Genomic DNA, 23,145 nt, shown 5'->3' with positions numbered 1-23,145 from the left:
TTTGGCCTGATCCCCACAGGTCAGGCCGAAACTGGCAGTCTGACATCCCCCGAGGGGTCCCGGATTGTGAGAGGGCACAGGCCAGACCGAGGACCCCACCTGTGCACGAATATGTGCACCAGGCCTCTAGTTTTTAAAGTAAAAGACAGTCGCATTGCAAGGGAACTAGAATATTTGAGAAGTGCCAGAAGAATGATTGTTGAAATTGGAACTTACTAATTTGTACAGTTTAGATTCCTGGTAATTTTTACCTTAAGCATATGTTACTTTGGATAATTGTGCTAAATATTTGCATTATTATCCTAGACTAGTAGTCCATCGTGCAATATTGCACGCAGTAGGCTGCCCGCCACTTCCGGGGGAGCCCATGGGAACCGCAGCGCTGCTTCCGCGGGAGGCGGAAGTGAGCTGCTGGCGTCCATGGGAGCCCGGAGGGAGCCCCCGTTGCTTCTTCGGGAGGCGGGAGGGAGCCGCACTGCTTCCGTGAGAGGCAGGCCCGCTGTCTCCTCTCCGGGCCTGCGGTCCTGTGCTGGACTGCGGAGGCTGTGGGCCGGCGCCCCTGTCCCTGTCTGTGTCCACTCCAGGCTCCAGCTCTGGGAGGCTGGCCTGAGCTGGGGCGCGGCAGCTTGCCAGTCTCCCTATCTCTGCGTCCGTCTCTGCTCCAGACCTCACCTGCCCACACAACCTCTTCCTGTTCGGTCCTGACCTGTTATGGCATCCTGGCCTAATTTGCATATTTCTTCTTTTTTTAATATGTATATGTATATTTTTCTGTGAATCTACTTTCAGGAAGTGTTCCCTAGTGTAGAAGTTTATTTTCTCTACTGCCAAAATTCCCCTTCCCCTAATTCTCCTCTCTGATCACACTCCTGTTTGATAGAATGTTTTGGTAATTAACCTGAAGTGATGTTTTGGTTATTTTTCATCTTTGTTACTAGATTTTAACCAGCTTAGAGATCTGTTTATGTCTCTCTCTTTCTTAGAAAGACGGTTTCAGGTTATGGCAGATCACAGGCCAAAATTAATAAGCAGAATGCAGAGGAACTGTTAGCAAGAACAGACTAACAGCTTGGTGTCATTTCTGTAGAGATAAATGTCTCCGCAGTGCTTCCGGTCATTTCTATGTTATGATGTGGAACTATGATTGATAATTATAATAATGATGGCCCTGGGTCATTGGGAAAGGTTATGAATGTCCAGTATTGGACAGGGAAAAAGCATAGTATGGTTTTGAAAGTTTCCATAAAAAAAATGTTATGACTAAAGAGTTAAGCAGGTTTTCTTCATGTCACAATACTTATGTAGCATATACTTCATTTTTAATTGATGCCAGATTAAAAAACATATATGGCTGCCATAATTATATAGACAATGCAGCGTAGTGGTGAAGAGCACAGCTGGACTGTATTGGGTTCAACTTCCACTTCTACTACTTGCTAACTCTGGAACCTCGAGCAAATCACTTAACCTCTCTGCATTTCCATTTCCATTTCCATGTGTAAAATGGGGATGGTAATAGTGTCTACCCCGGGGTCACAGTACAGGTTACTATGATGATTGAATAGGTTAATGCAGTAAAACACTCAGCCATTTAGCACATTGTAAGTACTTTGTTAAGTGGGTTTATTTATGATTGTAGAATTTTCACCCTTACCATTATCTCCCCCCCTCCCTTCTTTTGTGTAGGTATTTGCTTGGGGCTATAACAACTGTGGCCAGGTGGGATCAGGATCTACAGCAAATCAACCAACTCCTCGAAAAGTTACCAATTGTTTACATATTAAGAGAGTAGTAGGCATTGCCTGTGGTCAGACCTCATCCATGGCTGTTCTTGACACTGGTGAGGTGAGCTATCTTTGCATTCCCCTTTTTCCTCCCCCCTCTTCTTATAATGAAATGTCTTTTTTTCATAAGGTGAGTGTATTAGATTGTGGAGGCAAGAGTCCTTTTTTTTGATAACCCCATTGATAGCTAACTGGTTACTGACTGAGGAGTAACCAGAGAATGTTTGCTCCTCAGTGTGAATTTTGTTTCTAATTGATTTTAGAGAGAGGAAGGGAGAAGGGAGGGAGAGGGAAGGCAGGAGGGGGAGAGAGAGAGGGGGGAGGGAGGGAGAGAGAGAGAGAGAGAGAGAGAGAGAGAAACATTAATGCGAGAGAGAAATATTGATTGGTTATCTTCCACACTCACCCCAACCAGGGATCAAACCCACAACCCGAGTATATGCCCTGACCAGGAATCGAACCCACCGCCTTTTGGTGTACAGGACTATGCTCCAGTCAGATGAGTCATACTGGCCAGGGCTTTAGTGTGAATTTTTTAATTTATCTGCAAGTAAAGATTCTAATGTGTCTAAATTTTATTTTTGTGGAAGATCCAAGTAGCTTAATGTTTATAGATATTTGTTTGTGATTTAATCAGCCAATTAAAATTTTACATACCTCATTCTTCCAATGAAAAAATCAATTGTGCACTTTTTGAAGTTCGCTGGTGATGTTTATAGGCAGTTGATGATTCCAGTGGGCATGTTGTCTCTGTAGAACTACCTGCCTATATCTGGAATGTTCATTCACAGGAAGAAGCAACTTGCAAAAGCAGAATCTTTTTTGTCATGATTGTCGTTGGCTACTTTTAAAAACCCACCTTTCAGTGACCCTCTCTCATGGTCACCTTCGAATGAATGGTTATTTTTAAGAAATTATTCTGGTTGCAACTTCTACTTAAATGGACCAGTCACCACCTCTGCATGACTTAGTACACAAAAATTACCCAAAAATACATTTTTGGGCACACACATGTGGAATCGTGCCTTGGGTGATAGAGTGCTCCCCTGTGTTTATTTATTTTTGGAATCAACCCTGATATCCTGGATGACTTAGAATTCCTTGGGATAGTCATATGACATCTCCAATTCCAAGAAGGAAGTATTCTTCACTTCCTTTTTAAAAATAAATTTAATTTTAAGAAGATTATTATGTGGTTATTTTAACAAAGGAAAACAAATGAAATGAAACATATAAAGTAAAATGTGAATACCTTTTCTCCAATCTTGTTAATAGTTTGATGTATATCCTTTTGGACTTTCTTCTATAAATAATTATATATGGATAAATATAATTACCTTTTTAAAGAACGGGATTATTATGCCTACTGCTTTGCTCTGTTATTCTGTAAATCCCCTATCTAACAACATGTGTTATACCTGAATCTATTCTCAGACCATCTGTAGCTGCTTTTTATACACTAACTAGAGGCCTGGTGCACAAATTCGTGCATGGGTGGGATCTGGCTGGCCCTCCCTAATTGGGGCTGATCGGGCGGGTGACACCCCCTGCCCCTGATCAGGGTTGGGGGGGGGCCAATCAGGGGCGGGGCCGGCCGGGGGGCGGGGCCTGGAGAAGACCCACTGAGCTGGAGCTGAGCATGGGCCCCAGGGTTCCCAGGGAGGACAGCCTCAGCAAGGAAATGGAAACCACCAGAAGGCTCTGCAAACAGGGCCCGAGTTCCCTTTGGCCAGGTGGACTCAGAGCTGGTGTCTCTGTGTGTACCTTAGACATAGCCGGCACTTGCTTTGGTCTGTTGGTCAAATACATTGCATCAAAAAACTTGATTCCCTTCTTCTCTTTGGGCCCTTACAACAAATACAATGACCTGGAATTTAGGCCTAAGACAACTGGGTAGCAATCTCCACAGAACAGAACACACTGTTTTAGAGTCTTAATTCTCCTCTAAAATGTGCCCAGTTGCTCCTCTTTAGCTGGGATAGACTGAACTAAGGAACCAAAGACCGAGTTTCCTTTGAGGTGTGATCCACCGGGAGCCGGCTGGTGGCAAGGCCCCTCATAGGCGGCTGCCTTTCCTCCAAGCTTTGTGTACTCTGAGCCAGTCTGTTTCTGGTAGTGCTGGGTCCTGGGCTGCTGGTTGGGTGGCAGTCCACAGGGTTTCTCTCCACCACCTTCCTGGCCTCCCAAGCAGTACCCTCTGGCCCGGCGTGCCAGGTGGCTGTCACTAGACCTGGGACATGGAGAACAAAGGAGCTGGACCTGCAGGTGGCTAGGCCGCGCCCCCTCACCCCGCTTCTGTCTTGCTCTTGTGGATTGAGCCAAAGCCCACTGCCCGAGACTGGCACCATGTGGGGAAGGTTGCAGCAAGGAGAGGGGTGCCCTGACCTGCCAGCCTTGATGACGATCATCTCGGTGCCCAGCTGACTGAATTCATCCCACAGAGCCTTCATCCCACGCTGGCCACCTTCGTGTTCTTCTTTACTGGCACGTTGGTGGCGGCCATGCATCTGGCCCTGGGGTCCTTGGGCTCAGCAGCAGTGGTGGTGGTGGCCCCTGCAGCCGGTGTGTCATAGCAACCGGTCGTTCCGGTTGTTCTGCTGGAATGGTCACTGGGCTTTTATTATATAGACTAGAGGCCCAGTGCATGAATTCGTGCACAGGTGGGGTCCAGCCGGCCGGGCCCCAATCAGGGCAGATCGGGGCTGGGCCTACTGGGAGGAGGAGATGGTGGGAGATTGGCTGGCCAGCCTGCCCCGATTGGGGCTTGATTAGGGCCAGGCCGGCTGGGGGGAGGGGCCGCGGGTGCTTGGCTGGTGGACCCTGTCCCCTATTGGGGTTGGGGGACCAATTGGGGATGGGGCCGGCCATGGGGAGGGGCTGTGGGCCATTGGCCAGCTGGCCCTGCCCCTGAATGGGGTGGGGGTTGCCGACTGGGGGCCATCGGCCTGTGGGAGGGGCCATGGATGGTTGGCCAGCTGGCTCTGTCCCTGATCCGGGTGGGGGGCCGATCTGGGTTGGAGCCGGGTTGGGGGAGAGGCTGTAGGCTGATCAGGGTTGTGGGGGCCCATAGGGGGTGGAGCCGGCTACGGGGAGGAGCTGCGGGAGGTTGGCCAGCTGGCCCCGCCCCCTGATCGGGCCGGTTTGCTGGCCACAGTGGGCATTATAGCGACTGGTCATCCCGTTACAGCATTTCGGTTCCTGGCTTTGTATATATAGACGGCTGCTTAGTGTTCCTTGTATGGGTGACCAGAGCTCTACTGATAGACATTTCAGTTGTTTCTAATATTCTGTTGCTACAAACAATGTTGCACTGACTTTCTGTGTAACTCTGTGTGTGTGTGTATCTTTGTACACTTAGGCAAGGATTTCTATAGAATAAGTTCTCAGAAATAAGATTTCTGGGTCAGTGAGTATGTCATTAAAATTTTTGATGTCTATTGCCGTATTTATCTCCAGAAAGTTCAAACCTGTTGCACTTCTGATATTGAAAGTGCTTTTTAAGCATATGTTGCTAGTACCAAAAGTCCATGTTCCCTTGTTCCCCTCTGTCACATCGCCCTGAAAAGCCCTAGCTGCCCTGGTTGGTGTGGCTCAGTTGGTTAGTGTATCTTCCCATACACCGAAAGTTTGCAGGTTCGATTCCTGGTCAGGGCATATGCCTAGTTTGTGGGTTTGATTCCCGGTCAGGGTGCCTACAGGGAGGCAACCAGTCAATGCTTCTCTCTCACACTGATGCTTTTCCCTTTCCCTCTCTCTAATATCAATAAGCATGTCCTTGGGTGAAGATTGGGGGGGGTGGAGGGGGTACACGCCTCAGCCTATTCTTATTTGCCCTGCATTGCCATGGGGCGTGGTACCACCACGCATCTTGGGTTTCTGATTTGATCTAGACCCTTTATTGTTCCCTGGTCAATAGTTTCTCCTATGTCCCACGCTGGCTATTCTAAACTTCTGACAGTCCTGTCCCACCTATACCCAACCCTGCTACTTTCAGCTGATGACTCCCCTTTCACTCCACATCTCTATCACCACATTCTGTCACATCCCCCTCTTTAACTTAGTTCCTACCCATTCCCTCTCTCTTGATCCCTCTGCCACTATGTTGGTTTGGAATGCCATCAGAGCTCATCTGTTTGCTAAAGAGAGACCAATTTATCTACTGACTAGAGTCCTGGTACATGAGTTTATGCATGGATGGGGTCCGGCCAGCCCGCCCTGACTGGGGCCGATTGGGCCGGGCCAGTCAGGGGGAGGGTACACAGGAGGTTGGCTGGCCGGCCCTGCCCCCGACTGGGGTGGGAGGAGTGGTTGGGGGCGGGGCTGGCCAGGAGGAGGGGCTGCAGGCAGTTGGCGGGGCCAGCCCCGCACCCAGGTCCAACTCTGGTTGAACTCCCGGTTGAGGGGACAATTTGCATATTACCCTTTTATTATATAGGATTGGTCTTCCTGCCTCTTCCTTCTAACCACTCCAGTTCCCCTTCATGCTGCAGCCAGCATGATCTTTCCAAAATGAAAATTTAAGCGTATTAATTTCTGTTTTTTAAATATTTCAGTGAAAGACCCATAGAAGCATTCCACTTTCCCTGGTATGTTTTTTAACACTTTATCCCCTTGGCCCTTACCTTTCCTTCTAGTCTTTTCTCCTTCTACTATCCCATGTATGTCCAGTCAGGCCCACCTACTTGTCTTCTGAACCTGCCTCCAACACATTCTGTGTCCCTTCCCCCTCATCCGTCATTCAGCCCTGCCCAAATCTCCACTTTCTCAAAAGTCTTTCCTTCACTTTCTTTCTGTAGCCAAATCCTTTCTCCTCTCTGCTCCTACAGTGCCTAGATTATATCTCTGTTATAGCAATTGCCACTTGGCTACAGAAAATTTGCATAGTTCATCCCCGCTGTTAAACTGTGATTAAAGATGCATTCCTAGTACCTTTCACAAGGTCCTAGGTGCTTAATAATTGTTAATGAACCTCAGTTTCCTCACGTGTAAAACAAAGATTAATGACTTGCCCAAGATTATCCAACTAGTAAGTTATGGAGTAGGAACTGATGCAAAACTCTGTTCATTCCCCACCCCTAAAACATCTGTTTGGAGATCAGTGTAGAATCACACAGAGCAGAATATGGATGTTGGAAGTGAAAAAAGTGTAACTGATTTGTTTATTTGTTCCCTCTTATTAGCACTTTTAAAAGCCCATTCTCTCCCTTTTTCTCTCCAAGGTGTATGGCTGGGGTTACAATGGCAACGGTCAGCTGGGCTTGGGAAACAATGTCAATCAGCTGACCCCTGTGCGAGTGGCAGCTTTGCACAGTGTGTGCGTGAACCAGGTATGTGTGGTAGACTCTTGGCTGCTGGTCTCCATCTAGCTTCCCTGCTCTGACTTGGAGGAATATTGGAAATTTACTTCTCAATAAATATTTTAGGGTAATACTCTGTCCCTGAGTCTTTCACGTGCAATATTATATCTTCCCTAAATTCTGATGATGAAAAGGAACACCATGGTAGTAGCACATCAGTATTGATGAGTAAAAATAAAGATTGGAAAAATTCAGTAGTCTCAGGTTTAGGCTTTCCTAATGTTGTTTTAATGTTTCAGAGAATGTTACTCCTGATGATGAATTGGCATTCTGTAGAAGCTGGCTGTAATCTTTAAGTAGATGTTTTCCCTGTCCTTCCTGTTTTCCTGTTTATGATAATCATTTAAATTTACTTGCAGATTGTCTGCGGCTATGCACACACTCTAGCACTAACAGATGAGGGCTTGCTCTATGCCTGGGGAGCTAACACGTATGGGCAGCTTGGAACTGGCAATAAAAATAACCTGCTAAGCCCAACACACATCATGGTGGAGAAAGAAAGGTAACTTGGCTGTAGTGTGTCTTGGGGTTGTGTGTGCATTGTGGACTTAGGACTGTGTGTGCTGGAGCTGTGGTGTTTGGCTTTGTAACTCCTGTTTATTAACATTCTAATTTTGAACAAAGAAACAGAGTTGTAGTACCAACTAGAATGAGCATAAAGTTGATATGATTCTTATGAGCTTTCTAAAATAATCTCCTGATTGACAGGCATTAATACATCTGGTGTAATTCCTACAGACTTCTTGTTGCCCATTTAGTAGGGAAGTAAAATAATGTCTGTCACCATGTTGAAGTACAAACTTTTCTGTTGAGCCAACTAAAACAACATCTAAATAAATAAAATCTGCCCTTGAAAGGTCATTATCTGTTTAAATATTGATTTGATGTAATGTGTGTTACTGGAATAGATGCTTAGTGTTTATTCAGCCAAATTCTGAGGTTTTACTTGCTAAGTTTTAGAATGTCGACTTCTGATTCTGGGTCCCTGCCTAAGAAGCTGTCTGAGAAATGGAGTAGCTTTAGCTTGATGTCCATTTGGCTTTGGGTGTTCAGAGTTCATGACCCCTAGATCAGTGCTTATCAGCCTAATGAGTGTTGTGAGCTCTGTTAGGGATGAGAGAAAAAGTTGTATTTGAAAGGAAATTACCATTTCGAAGACAGTATTTTTTTTTTTTTTTTGCTACAGTTTAAGCTGCTACAACCGTCAGCGTCAGCACATTTTGTCAGAGTCCACTTTACTCATTTACTTTGGTTTTGTTAGGTCTGATCAAATAATTGAATCAATACTCTCTCCCCTGGGAACTGACTTTTAGGCCACTTCACAGTGGACATTGGTAAGGGATTATACATTTATTAGGTCATCTGGATACCAGATGGACTGAGCCCCGAAATGGTGCCAGCCCATCTGGTACCCAGATGACCTAATCCTATCTAATAAAAAAGAAACATGGTAGTTAGCGTACGACCGCTACCCTTCCCATTGGCTAATCAGGGCAATATGCAAATTAACTGCCAGCCAAGATGGCGGCCGACAGCCAGGCAGCTTGAAACTAACATGAGGCTTGCTTGCTTCAGTGACGGAGGACTCCAGCGTTCCCCGCCTGCCGCTGCAGGCCTCTGAGCTGCAACTCTAAGCAACTATGTTACAAATATAGAAGCTAAACAAAACCCCAGAAACATGCTTTAGTCCGTCCGGCTTCAGCCAGCAGGATCGCAACATTGTTTCAAATACAGAAGGTAAACAAAGGCCAGAAACCTGCTTTTAGCAGTGGAGGCCTAAGAGCTGGAGCCAAGCCTCAAAGCTAAAGCTGGCCCAGAATAAAAAAATAAAAAAAGATAAAAAGGAGTGGTTGGGAGCTTCAGTCACCCACCAGCCTGAAAACAGCCCTCAGCCCCTCACCCAGACTGGCCAGGCACCCCAGTGGGGACCCCTACCCTGAATGGTGTGTGACCAGCTGCAAACAGCCATCATCCCCTCACCCAGGCTGGCCAGGCACCCCAGTGGGGACCCCCACCCTGATCCAGGACACCCTTCAGGGCAAACCAGCCGGCCCCCACCCATGCACCAGGCCTCTATCCTATATAGTAAAAGGGTAATATGCCTCCCAGCACCGGGATCAGCGGAGCTGAGAGGCCTCCCGGCACCGGGATCAGCATGACAGGGGGCAGCGCCCAAACCTCCTGATCGCCCTGCGGCTCTGTGTGTGACAGGGGTCGGGGCCACAACCTCCCTATCCGCCCTGCTCTGTTCGTGACAGGGGAAGGCGGCCCAACCCCCTGATCAGCCCTACTCTGTGCCTGATAGGGGGGAGCTCCCCAACCCCCTGATCGCCCTGCAGCTCTGTGTGTGACAGGGTGCGGCGCCCCAACCCCTTGATCGGCCCTGCTCTGTGTGTGACGGGGCAGCGCCCCAACCCCCTGATTGGCCCTGCTCTGTGTGTGACGGGGTAGAGCCATAACCTCCCCATCGGCCCTGCCCTGAGTGTGAGAGTGGTGGCGCCCCAACCCCCTGGTTGGCCCTGCTCTGTAGGTGATAGAGGGCGGCGCCCCAACCCCCACCCCACGGGCCCTGCTCTGTGTGTGATGGGGTAGAGCCATAACCTCCCCATCGGCCCTGCCCTGAGTGTGACAGTGGCGGTGCCCCAACCCCCTGATCCGCCCTGCTCTGTGTGTGACAGGGGGCGGTGCCCCAACTCCCCTATCGGCCCTACTCTGTGAGTGACAGGGGGGAGCTCCTCAACCACCTGATTGGCCCTGCTCTGTGAGTGACAGGGGGAGGTGCCGCAACCTCCCCATCAACCCTGCCTTGAGTGTGACAGGGTGCGGTGCCCCAACCCCCCAATCGGCTGTACCCTGAGCGTGACTAGGGGTGGCATCGCAACCTCCAGATCCGCCCTGCTCTGTGCATGACAGGGGGCGGCGCCCCAACTCCCCAATCGGCCCTGCTCTGAGCCCGACCAGGGGCTGCACCTAAGGATTGGGCCTGCCCTCTGCCACCCGGGAGCAGGCCTAAGCCAGCAGGTTGGTATCTCCCGAGGGGTCCCAGACTGCGAGAGGGCACAGGCCGGGCTGAGCCCCCCCCGCCCCCCGTGCACAAATTTTTGTGCACCGGGCCTCTAGTCTATATATATAAAAGCGTAAGTGACCCTTATGACCGAACGACCGAAACAACTGGTCCACCAGTCGCTATGATGCACACTGACCATCGGGGGCAGATGCTCAACCCAGGAGCTTCCCCCTGGTGATCAGGGCACTCCCTCGGCCAACCTCCCGCAGCCCCTCCTGTGGCCCCTTCCCCACCCTGGCTGGCCAACCTTCCATGGCCTCTCTTCCTCAGCCAGCCAACCTCTCCCAGCCCCTCCCCCCAATGGCCAACCTCCCGGGGTCCCTCCCCCTGACAGCCGGCCCCCCGATAGGCTTCAATTGCTGGCCAGGCCAAGGGACCCCACCCGTGCATGAATTTGTGCACCGGGCCTCTAGTAAATATATAACCCCTTACCACTTTGGCCTCATGTGTGTTCCTCTTTTGGCGACCCTAACAGGTTTCTGTTCCCTTTTTCCAAGTTTTCCTCAATAGTTATGCATTATTTATCTTAGAAAGAGGTTAGGATGAGAAGTTAGGGGCACTCAGGAGAGGAGAAATACAGTACTCTTGCTCTGATCTTTTGGTTTTGTCTACAGGACATGATAGCTAATGTTTCTCAGTCTTGAGTTATTTTTTGAGGTGTTCTAAGCATGAACTTTTTATTTACTTTGTGTGATATGTTGTGGGCTTTTGTAGTATAGACGTGACATCCATTTTTCTTAAAATTTTTCAGAGTAGTAGAAATTGCAGCTTGCCACTCTGCCCACACATCTGCTGCCAAGACCCAGGGAGGGCACGTGTACATGTGGGGCCAGTGCCGGGGCCAGTCCGTGGTCCTGCCTCACCTCACCCACCTCTCATGCACGGACGATGTGTTTGCCTGCTTTGCCACTCCTGCCGTCTCCTGGCGCCTCCTATCTGTAGGTAAGAAAGCTCAGGGCTATTTCCACCCAGGAAAAATAGTCCTATCAGCTGACCAGTTTGCTTGCATATTTCCTGTTGTGGGCTTTTTTAGGTTCTAGAATGTTTTATTTTTTATTAAATTTAATATCTTTCCTCAAATTAGATTTGCATAATAAAATTTATTAATATGTTATGAAACATTTTATGGATTATTTTCTCCCCTTAAGTGCTTTCATTTTAATTGAGGTGAAATACATATACATAAAATTAACCATTTTAATTCAGAGTCATTTGTCACATTCACTGTGTTGTGCAACCACCATTAATATCAAGTTCTAAAACAGTTTTATCACCCTAAAAGAAAACCCTGTATCTAGTAAGCAGCCACTCTCTATTTTCCCTTCTCCCCCCAGCCATCGCCAATTTGGTTTTTGTTTTATGCATTTTTCTATTTTGGATATTTTATAATAGCATAATACAATATGCAACGTTTTATGTCTGGCTTCTTTTACTCAATGCTTTTGAGGCTCATTCATGTTGTAGCAATTATCGGTACTTCATTCCTTTTTATAGCTGAATAGTATTCCATTGTATGTATACACCACATTTCATGTATTTGTTTATTGATGTATATTTGGATCGTTTCCATCTTTTAAACATTGTGAAAAATGTTTTTATGAACATTCATGTACAAATATTTGTTTGAGTAACCTGTTCCTAAGTGCTTTTATTGTTATACTGGTACTTGATTTATTACATAATTCAATATAATGTGATACAAAATTGAATTTTTAAAAAACTGAAGAACTTGTGGTTTTTTAAGGTGCTGTTTTAATCTTTCTTTCTCCCTTTTTCTTACAACCAATCTCAAATACTTTTATTTTAGAAGGGCATCAAAACTGTGGTGTTTGAAAGGGTAGTGGAATTCAAGGTGGTTTTTGGTTACATAACCTGTCCATTTTCTGAATACTATTTCCTTTAAGAGTTCATTATTGGTTGAAAGTATTAAGCTGTCATAAATCTGAGTAGCTCTAAGATATTTTAATCTTTTAATTTTATTTTGTGTTCATTTCTGCCTTTTTGCAAATGTATTTCTTCTAAGTTATTCTATTGTTAAAATGAAGAGAAAATAAATAGGTCATGATGCCTCGTGTTTGAACATTAGCATAGCTCTTGACCACCAAGGGGTTTGGGTTACTCAGCAATTGATACTGAAGGCTAGTCTTATAACACATGTCATGTTGAGCTGTGTCAGACAGCTGGAGCTGTCCCATCATCAGGTGACCAGTTTTTAGGTCACCTGGATGCCAGATGGGTTGAGCCCCAAAATGGCGCCAGGCAGGAATATGTTTAAGAAGAGTTAAGCTGCTGCTCAACTTAAAGCGAAACATTGAACATTTTCATATATATTTTGTAATAAAGCAAGTTTTACAGTGAATATTGTGATTAGAAAAATTAAGTTCACCATAAATATCCTAGAAGAAAGCAAGCAGTAAAATCTTGAACATTTCTTGAAGCAGTATTTTTTTTTTGATATATAGCTTCAGGCAAGGGAGTCAAAATAAAAATAAACAAATGGGACAACATCAAAATAAAAAGCTTTTGCACAGCAAAGGAACCCATCAAAAAAATGAAAAGGCAACATACTGAATGGGAAAACATATTCGCCAATGATATATCTGATAAGGGATTAATATTCAAAATTTATAAAGAACTTACACAACTCAACACCAGGAATACAAACAACCCAAAAGAAATGGGCAAAGGACCTAAATAGACAGTTCTCCAAAGAGGACATACAGATGACCAGTTGAATATGAAAAAATAATCAATGTTACTAATCATCTGAGAGATGGAAATTAAAATGACAATGAGGTATCACCTCACACCTGCCACTATGGCTGTCATCTACAAATCAACAAAAATAAGGGCTGGCGAGTATGTAGAGAGAAGGGAACCCTGTTGCACTGTCGGTGGGAATGCAGACTGGTGCAGCCACTATGGAAAACGGTATGGAGTTTCCTCAAAAAATTAAAAATGTAACTGCCTTTTGACCCAGTGATCCCACTTCTGGGAATATATCCTAAGAATTGTTAAACACCAATCAAAGCATATATGTTCACCCTTATTTTCATGGCAGTATTATTTACATTAACTAAGATCTGGAAACAGCCCAAGTGCTCATCAGTAGATAAGTAGATAAAAAATCTGATAATTGATGGAACCAAGATGGTGGCATAGATAAATTCCAATACTTGCTGCCTCCCACAACCACATCAGTATTACAACTAAAACACAGGACAACCATCATTCAGAACCGCCTGCAATCTGACTAAATGGAAGTGCCACAACTGGAGAATTAAAGAAAAAAGCACATTGAAACTAATAGGAGGGGGCAGAGGCACGGAATGGGCTAGTCTGACACCCATGTGTGGCATTTTTTTAATCAGGAGGGATATCTCGACTGTGGAGGCCTCCTGTGAGGAGCAAGGAGTCCCAGCCTCACACCAGACCCCTCAGCCCAGGGTTCCAGTGCTGGGAAGAGAAGTCCCCTAACTTTGGGCTGTAAAGACAAGTGGGCATTTTTTTTTGTGGCTGAATGATGAGACTGCCGGAGTCCCAGTAGTCTCTTAAAGGGCTGGTGCATGGACTTACTTGGACTCCCTCTCTCTGAGCTTCAGCGTTGAGGCAGTGGCTTGAGGAATCCAAGGACATATGGGGAGGAAAACTGGATTGTCTGGCAGCAGGGGTGCTCATGGGATTCACTGTTCCTATGCTGAGACATCCCCAGTCATAGGGCTGATTTGCAGGTGCCACATCTGAGGCTCCACCAACCTGGCTCACACTTCACTCTGCCCTGGTGATTCCCTGAGACCCCACCCCATCCAATTTGCAGCCCCACCCAAGCAGTTTGCAGTGACTATTCCTTATGAATGGCCTGTCCTGGCTCAGGCTTTAGACTTTCCAAAAATCTCAAACAAGCAGCAGCTCGAGTGAGTGTGCCCCAAACCTATCAATAAGAGGCCCAGTCTTGGCACTAGCAGCAGCCTACCTTGCTTCACAGCTTGGCCTCTCCTGGGCACTTCCAAGCCCAACACAAACACAGCCATCTGCAGATTGCTCTGTAGCTCCTGCTGGGTGGCCCCAGGCAGTGACTGACTTTGTACCTCCTGGGAGGCACCAGAGCCAGTGCACCCAGTGGACAGCTTCAGACCATACCAGATTACAGCTCTACGCATCCACAAGTGACACATTCAAGGAGCAGACTCAGTGAGCACCAAAGCCCCACTGAAGCAAGTCCTGCTCCATGGGGTATCTCCTGCACAGCAGCTCTTCCATTGTAGTCGCAACTGTTCCTCACCGCCAATTGGCCTGGAGGTCATTTCCTCCCAGTGACACCAACAGCAATCAAGGCTCAACTACAACAAGACTGTGCACACAGCCCACACAGGGGTACACTTGGAGTGTCTAACGCGGGTGACTGGGGAAGCTGAGCCACTGGGCTCTACAGAACACCTACTACACAAGGGATTCTGCCAATTCCAGGAGACGTAGCAACTCTACCTAATACATAGAAACAAACACAGGAAAGCAGCCAAAATGCGGAGAGAAATAAACATATCACAAATGAAAGAACAGAAGAAATATACAGAAAAAGAACTAAATGAAGTGGAAGCAAACAAACTGCTAGATGCAGAGTTTAAAACAATGGTTATAAGAATGCTCAAGGGTCTTAATGAGAGTTCAAGGCGCTTAGTAAGAACTTCAGAGACATGAAAAAGGACCAGTCAGAAATGAAGCATAGACTAACTGTAATAAAGAATAATTTACAGGGATTTAACAGTAGAGCAGAAGATGCCAAGAATCAAATCAATGATTTGGAATATGAGGAAGCAAAAAACACCCAATCAGAAGAGCTAAAAGAAAAAATAATTAAAAAATATGAAGATAGCCGAAACCGGTTTGGCTCAGTGGATAGAGCATTGGCCTGCGGACTGAAGGGTCCCAGGTTCGATTCCGGTCAGGAGCATGTGCCTGGGTTGCGGGCATATCCCCGGTGGGAGATGTGCAGGAGGCAGCTGATCAATGTTTCTCTCTCATCGATGTTTCTGACTTTCTAGCTCTCTCCCTTCCTCTCTGTGAAAAATCAATAAAATATATTAAAAAAAAATGAAGATAGTATAAGGAGCCTCTGGGACAACTTCAAGCGTACCAACATTTGCATTATGGGGGTGCCAGAAGGAGAACAGAGACAGCAAGTTATTGAAAACCTATTTGAAGAATTAATGACAGAAAATTTCCCCTACCTGGTGAAAGAAACAGACTTAAAGTCCAGGAAGCAAAGAGAGGCCCACACCAAAAACATTATAATTAAAATGCCAAAGATTAAAAACGAAGAGAGAATCTTAACACATTTCGTACCGCTCAGGAGTTTTCTCATGTTTCGCGCGCCATCTGTTAAGGACCGCTCACGAGTGTTCTCGTTTTTCACGCCCATGGAAAAAGGAGCGAATCTAGATACTTATGTAAATTTTGTTTGGCCCCTCTTCATAGAGGAAAATGTTTTACGCAGTACCATACGTTAAAAAAGTACTAGGAACTTTAATTGTTTAATTGTTTTTGTAAATAAAAATGTTGTAATTGTTGAAAAACAACACCTAAAGTGCATTATGATGATTTAAATAACGTGCAGTTTGCCCAAAAACGTGTGGTCCCTGGCGTATGTCTTAGAGATTTCTATGCAGTACGCAATGTGTTAAAAGCAGCAAAAGAGAAAAGCAGTTAGTTATATACAAGGGAGCACCCATATGACTGTCAGCTGATTTCTCAACAGAAAGTTTACAGGCCAGAAGGGAGTGGCAAGAAATATTCAAAGTGATGAATAGCAAGGACCTATAGTCAAGATTACCCAGCAAAGCTATCATTTAGAATTGAAGGTCAGATAAAGAGCTCACAGACAAGATAAAACTAAAGGAGTTCATCACCACCAAGCCAGTAATAAATGAAATGTTGAAGGGTATTATTTTTTTCCCGTTTTTTAAATATATTTTTATTGATTTCAGAGAGGAAGGGAGAAGAAGAGAGAAAGAGAGAAACATCAATGATGAGAGAGAATCATTGATCAGCTGCCTCTTGTAGACCCCACACTGGGGATCAAGCCCGCAACCCAAGCATATGTCCTGACCGAGAAAACAACGATGATCTGGTTCATAGGTCGACACTCAACCACTTAGCCATGCTGGCTGGGCTTGAAGGGTGTTTTTCTTTTAGAAGAGAAAGAAGAAACGAAGAAGGAATCTAATGAACAAAATAAACTGGTGAAGAAAATAAAGCCAGAGGTATGGAAACATGGAAGGGACTGACAAATCTCAGAAGAAAGCGGGGTGGAAGAGATTAACCAAAGAACTTATATGCACATATGAATTACCTAAGGACACAGACTTATATGGTGGTGAAGGCCTGGGGTGGGGTGGGAACCAGGTCGAGGGGGGCAGTGGAGGAGGAAATGAGAGACTTGTGTAATACTCTCAACAATAAAGATTTTTGAAAAAGTGATGGTACATTTACACAATGGAATACTACTCAGCCATGAAAAAGAAGAACATCTTACCCTTTGCGACAGCTTGGATGGACCTGGAGAGCATTATGTTAAGTGAAATAAGTTCACTCGTGTGGAATCGAATGAACAAAGTAAACTAACAAAATAGAAACAGACTCATAGAGAGAGAACAGCCAAAAGCTGTCAGAGGGGAGAGGATTTTGGGGGATGAGTGAAAAAGTTGAAGGGATTAAGCAACAAACAAACTACAGCCCTTCCCAGTGTGGCTCAGTTGGCTTCGTCCCATGCACTAGGAGGTCTCCAGTTTGGTCAAGGGCACATGCCCAGGTTGTGGTCCCAATCCCCCGGTGGGAGGCATACAGGAGTTGGCCGTCGATGTGCTCTCACATCAATATTTTTCTCTCTCCCTCTCCCTTTCTCTCTCTCTTAAAAAGAAGAACAAAACAACAACTTGTAGATAAGGTGATTACCAGAGGGATAGGGCGTCAGAGGAGGTGAAAGAGGATAAAAGGGGGATAAATGGTGATGGAAGGGGACTTGACTTGTGGTGAATACAATACAGTATCCAGATGATGTATTATAGAATTATACACTTGAAACCTATATAATTTGTTAACCAATGTCACCCCAGCAAATTAAATAAAAAAGCAAAGAAAAATTTAGTTCACAGATGGGACTATTTGGCCATAATCACATATGTGTGTCACACCAAAGCACTCTGTCCACATCTTCAGATTCTCATATACTACTTAACCTGGACCTGTTATAAAAAGCTTCCTCAGGTTTTTGTATCTTAAAATCCCGATCCTGAAAAGGCATCCTTTTTAGAACATCCTAACATTTTTTAATGTTAAGCTTGGAAAAAAAATGTGGTCATTGAATATATTACTTTGATGACTTCTTTCCCTCTACCCAGTAAGTCTGAGGTTTTCTTTCCTCTCAGTTTATTATTTCAGCTGAGCGATAGGAAGAAAGTCAGTTGGTGAATTCACACGTCAGAAGAATATTTCTTCTGTGAAAGAAGGTATACTTGTTGCCAGGAATTAAGAGGAGGGAAGGTGTATTTCAACCCTGACTACTAGATTCAGAAGTGGAGGCATTGATAAGAAGCTCGTTTTGGGATGGGTGAAGTAGCAATCTAGACTACTGGACTCTCTGTCTATCTTAGTGATTTCCTCCCCCCCCCCTTTTTTTTTTTTTTACTCACTGTTATAGGGTCAAGGGCAACCTGATTTTTGAGAGATTGTTGACCTTCCCTCCATAGCCAAGAGAGCTCTGCATTATGTGTGTGCTAGGTTAAGGTAACAGGGCTCAGGCAAATGATATTTCCTTGGGAGATTCTGATGATAAAGCCCATGGATAAGCTCATTTGTTAGGTTTAGCCTAGGTTTTAGGAGTTGTCCCTCCTCTAAGCATTCCCTTGGTAACACCAGGCTCCTGAGAGACATAGCTCAGTTATTTGATGAAGTCACCATTCTTATCTTTGTGGGCAGTCAGAACCTGTCTCTGTCCATTGAACCTGCATTCAGTGCTGATGCGGGTCCCTGTTAGCCTTCTACTTGTTTTTCTTTGTCCATGCATATAAAACACAAGAAAGTATTACATGGATTTGTACAAGTGGCTTTATATATTTGTTCTTTTTTTCTTTTTTCTCAGGGGTGAGGGAGCTGGAGAGGGGCAAATGGTGATGAAGGGGGCTGAGGCCTTGGTGATTTTGATGGGAGCGGGGAGGTTGACAGATTCTCTGCCCCTTATTTAATTTATTTTAGAGAGAGGAAGGGAGAGGGGTAGAGAGATAGAAACATCAATGAGAGAGAAACATAGATCGCTGTCCCAAGCATGACCCCTGCTGAGGATTGAGCCTGCAACCCAGGCATGTGCCCTGACCAAGAATTGAACCAGCGACCTTGTGATGTATGGGACAGTGCTCAACCATTGAGCCACTCCAGCCGGGTCAAGTGCCTTTACTGTTTTTCCTTTATAATAATAGATCTACCTGTAATCATAACAGCACTTCTTCTCATCAGGCAATGAGATCACGTTTTTGTAAAACTGTTGCCTTTGAGTATGCATTGTTATTAAGTAAATTTGCTTTGTTTTTAGATAGTGTGTAAGGATTATTTTTTGTACATTAATTCTTATGGTTAAGAGGGATGTTTAGATTCTAAATACTGAAGAAAAGGGGTTTCTCTATGTAAGAATATGACTGCTTAGTATTACCACGTAATGGTGAGTTTGTTTCTTGGGATTCTTTGATTAGAATATAGTAACCCCTTGGAACTACCCCAAAGCTGGGCAAAGGTGTTCTTAACATTCCAGTCAAGGAAAATTGGTATGTTTTTAGCCCTGGAAGAGAGTCACTCAAGTTTTGACCAAATAGTTATGTAATCATGGACTACCTATAACTTTTTCTTTTTTTAAAAAAAGTATACATTTCTGAGGACTAATAGTATGTAAGACTAGTATTTGATCTTACTAAACATGTATTTTTTTGTAGTTTATACACTCAGATACTTATTTTCATACTGTGAAATTGATTTGTCAAGTAAGGCATGATCTCTTTTGAAAAAAAGGCAAATGGAATTATCCCCCTCGTGTTAATGATTATCTTTTGAAGTCTATTAAATTTTGAGTATGTTTCCTGAGTTTTTTGTATTTATAATGTGTTTGTTGCCTTCAGAGCATGAAGATTTTTTAACAGTTGCAGAGTCCCTGAAGAAAGAATTTGACAGTCCAGAAACTGCTGACCTAAAGTTCAGAATTGATGGGAAATATATCCATGTCCATAAAGCTGTTTTGAAAATCAGGTATTTTTGCATGAGCTTGAGATATCAATAACCTTCTTTTCTTTTTATAATATCTGTTCCCTTGTTACTCCATAAAATGGGGACTAATAGGAAACAGCCTTGGCAATAGAGGGAAATGACACAGCTTCATATTTTTGCAGATAGCCTCAATCCATTCATTATTGAAGAGTTTTGCATGCACACATGTGTGTGCATGTGCACATGTCTTTTTTAAAAAGCATAATGTAGTAGTATAATTATTTGTCTATATATATTTTTATAAATATATTTTAATTGATTTTTTTAGAAAGAAAAAGGGAGAGGGATAGAGAGATAGAAACATGAATGAGAGAGAAACATCCATCGGCTGCCTCCAGAATTGAGCCCACAACCCAGGCATGTGCCCTGACCTGGAATTGAACTGTTGACCTCTTGGCTTATGGGCAAATGCGCAACCACTGAGCAACACTGGAAAGGCTGTCTATATTGTTTTTAAATGAAGGATCTTGTGAATATTTATTTCCATCAAAAGCCTTATTTACATGGTCAAAAACCCCCATAAAAGATTGTCAAGGAAAAGTATATATATGCCTCCTTTTGCTGTTAATTAAAAATTTATTTTTCTCAAGCAGGAAACTCTGGAATTGTGGTCTTCTGGCTCGAGGGACATCTAATTCCCAATTAAAGACGTGTTGTTTAGCTATATGTCAGGAGTTCTTTGTATAAATGTGAGGGAACTTTGTATTTATTAGTAATTGTTTGGACTGTTGCTCATTAAGGCTGCCTTTACAGAGACCAGCGCAAACAAAGTCAGTCCATTGAGAATTGAACTGGCCACTTACATGTCTTTTTGTAAATTTAGTCAAAAACCTATTTACAAAATAACGTTAAAGGGAATTGAAAAGTCCATATATCATTCATTACTTAAGAGGTAAATATCTGCACCAAAGTATTAATTGAAAGATGACCTGGAAATGTTTGTGTCTGTGAACCTGTGGACAACCAGTCTATTCCTTTCATGTATAGTTTTCTGATCCATTTTATCTACTATTCCTTGCTTAGATACCCATTTCTTTTTATTTCTCAGATGAAGTAATTTTTTAAAAATGTATTTTATTGATTTTTTACAGAGAGGAAAGGAGAGGGATAGAGAGTTAGAAACATCGATGAGAGAGAAACATCGATCAGCTGCCTCCTGCACACTCCCTACTGGGGATGTGCCTGCAACTAAGGTACATGCCCTTGACTGGAATCAAACCTGAGACCTTTCAATCCACAGGCCGACGCTCTATCCACTGAGCCAAACCAGTTAGGGCAATTTTTTAGGTAAATGGCCATTTTTTTTTTAGTATTCTGAATGGATTTTGAAAGTATTTTGTGTTTATTTATACTGTATCTCATTTTAAAAGGATTTTAAAAGATGGTTTTTTAAACCTATAAAGTATGTCATACTTTAAGAAAATCTATATTCAGAAATCAGTTCTTGAATTTATGGGTAGATTTGTACATGTTATACAATACATATTTCATAAAACCCCTTAGGTTTTCTTGAAATATATGACTATAAGTAAACTAGTGTCTCAGTGCACAGATTTGTGCACATTGAAGGAAATTAATTAGAATAAATATTTTAATATTGCTATTCATATCTTGCTAATGAAAAGAAAATAGATTCTACCGAGTCTCCTATCTTCTTACTGCAGGACTTCTGTGAGGATCAAATGAGATGAGGTACAGGAAAATGCTTCACAAACATTTGGATAAACTGTAAAATATTTGCACCTGGCTATAGAGCAAGTCAGGTTCCTGGGCTGAAGAAACTCCAAGGAGGCTAATTGCTATGTGACGTCATTACCTGGCACCCACAGCAACTGTTTCTGGGCTGGGCTAGGCAGTGGGCCGCATTTTGCGCCATGGGTTCTTGGCAGCGTTGGCTGCGGTTTGGTGGGGTGTTGCTCTGGGGTGGTGGCGGGGCCTGTGTCCCACTCGGGGGAAGCCGAGTGTTGGTTTGTCAGCGCCAGGTCCGTGGTGCCATTTATTTTTAAATGGCCAGTGTGTGTCACGGTAGCTCCTACGTTGAGCATCTGCCCCTGGTGGTCAGTGCATGTCATAGCTACCAGTTGGATGGATGGACACAGCCTTTTATGTACATAGATTGGTAACAGCTTGGAAAGAGAGGAAAGGGGCAAGGCAAAGCAAAGAAACAAAATAGGAGTGGTAGCCATTTTGAAGACTAGTCAGAAAGAGGATAATTGTCATGTAAGGTAATGGAACAATAATCAGTTTAAATGCAATGCAGTTAACATTTAAAACAGTTTTAAGAATATGCTGATTAGCATTGTTCACAGTGGCCAAGACATGGAGACAGCCAATGTGTCCTACAATATTGGATAAAGAAGATGTGGTACATATTATACTATGGAATACTACTCAGCCATAAGAAAGGATAAAATACTGCCATTTGTAACCACATGGATGTACCTTGAGAATATTGTGCTAAGTGAAATAAGTCAGGCAGAAAAAGCTAAGCACCATATGCTTTCACTCATATGTAGGATATAAAACTGAAAATCATAGACATAGACAACAGTATGGTGGTTGCCAAAGGGAAGTGGGTAGGGTCCTACATGGTAACAGAAGATGATTTGACTTTGGTGGTGAGCACACAGTGCGATATACAGATCTTGTAACAAAGAAATGCACACCTGAAGCCTGTATGCTCCTATTAACCAATGTCACCCCAATAAATTTGACTTAAAAAGATTAAAAAATGAATATGATGATTATATTAAAAACAACAACAAATAAATGGCCTAGCCCAGTGGTCAGCAAACCGCGGCTCACGAGCCGCGTGTGGCTCTTTGGCCCCTTGAGTGTAGCTCTTCCACAAAATACCACATGCGGGTGCGCACGGACAGTGCGATTGAAACTTCGTGGCTCATGCGCAGAAGTTGGTTTTCGGCCTGGGCGAGTCTATTTTGAAGAAGCGTTAGAAGAAGTGGGGGGTGTCGGTAGGGTGGGTGATGGGAGATGCGGGCGCCGTTGGGCTGCGGGATACGCAGTGTGGGGGAGGTAATTGTTTTGAGGTACGTTCGCTGAGGTCGACCCCTTCCAACTCTCCCATGCACACTCGTCTATCTGAAACAAGTAGCCAAGACGAGTGTGGATAGGAGAGTTGGAAGGGATCAGCCTCAGCGAACATAGCTCAATCAGATTGAGGACGTTTTTAGCAAAGGCCAGCTTAGGAGTACCCTAATTAAGTTAATAACAATGTACCTACCTATATAGTTTAAGTTTAAAAAATTTGGCTCTCAAAAGGAATTTCAATTGTTGTACTGTTGATATTTGGCTCTGTTAACTAATGAGTTTGCCGACCACTGGCCTAGCCGGATTGGCTCAGTGGATAGAGCATTGGCCTGTGGACCAAAGGGTCCCAGTTTCGATTCCAGTCAAAGGCACATAACCTCTGTTGCAGGCTCCTCCCCAGTCCGGACCCTGGTCAGGACTTGTGCAGGAGGCAACCAATCAATGTGCTTCTCTCACATCAGTATTTCTCTGTGTCTTTCCCTCTCTCTTCCACTCTCTCTAAAAATCAATGGAAAAATATCCTCGGGTGAGGATCAAAAAAACCCCAAAACCCACAAATGAATCATTTAAATGTGTTACTTTA

The 23,145-nt window shown here is 44.3% G+C and overlaps 1 protein-coding gene across 1 annotated transcript in view; it reads left to right on the top strand.

Moving 5' to 3' along the window:
- Window positions 1–23,145, top strand: part of RCBTB1 (RCC1 and BTB domain containing protein 1) — a 68,428-nt gene that overhangs the window by 33,177 nt on the left and 12,106 nt on the right. The window contains exons 5-9 of the mRNA XM_081082790.1: window positions 1,687–1,845; window positions 7,004–7,111; window positions 7,501–7,643; window positions 10,960–11,150; window positions 19,370–19,496. Coding sequence (XP_080938916.1) covers window positions 1,687–1,845; window positions 7,004–7,111; window positions 7,501–7,643; window positions 10,960–11,150; window positions 19,370–19,496 — 728 coding nt within the window. The remainder of the gene's footprint in view (window positions 1–1,686; window positions 1,846–7,003; window positions 7,112–7,500; window positions 7,644–10,959; window positions 11,151–19,369; window positions 19,497–23,145) is intronic.

The sequence above is a fragment of the Myotis nattereri genome (assembly GCF_964212035.1).
Source record: "Myotis nattereri genome assembly, chromosome: 2".
Taxonomy (NCBI): Eukaryota; Metazoa; Chordata; class Mammalia; order Chiroptera; family Vespertilionidae; genus Myotis; species Myotis nattereri.
This window is presented reverse-complemented; position numbering and strand designations above follow the sequence as displayed.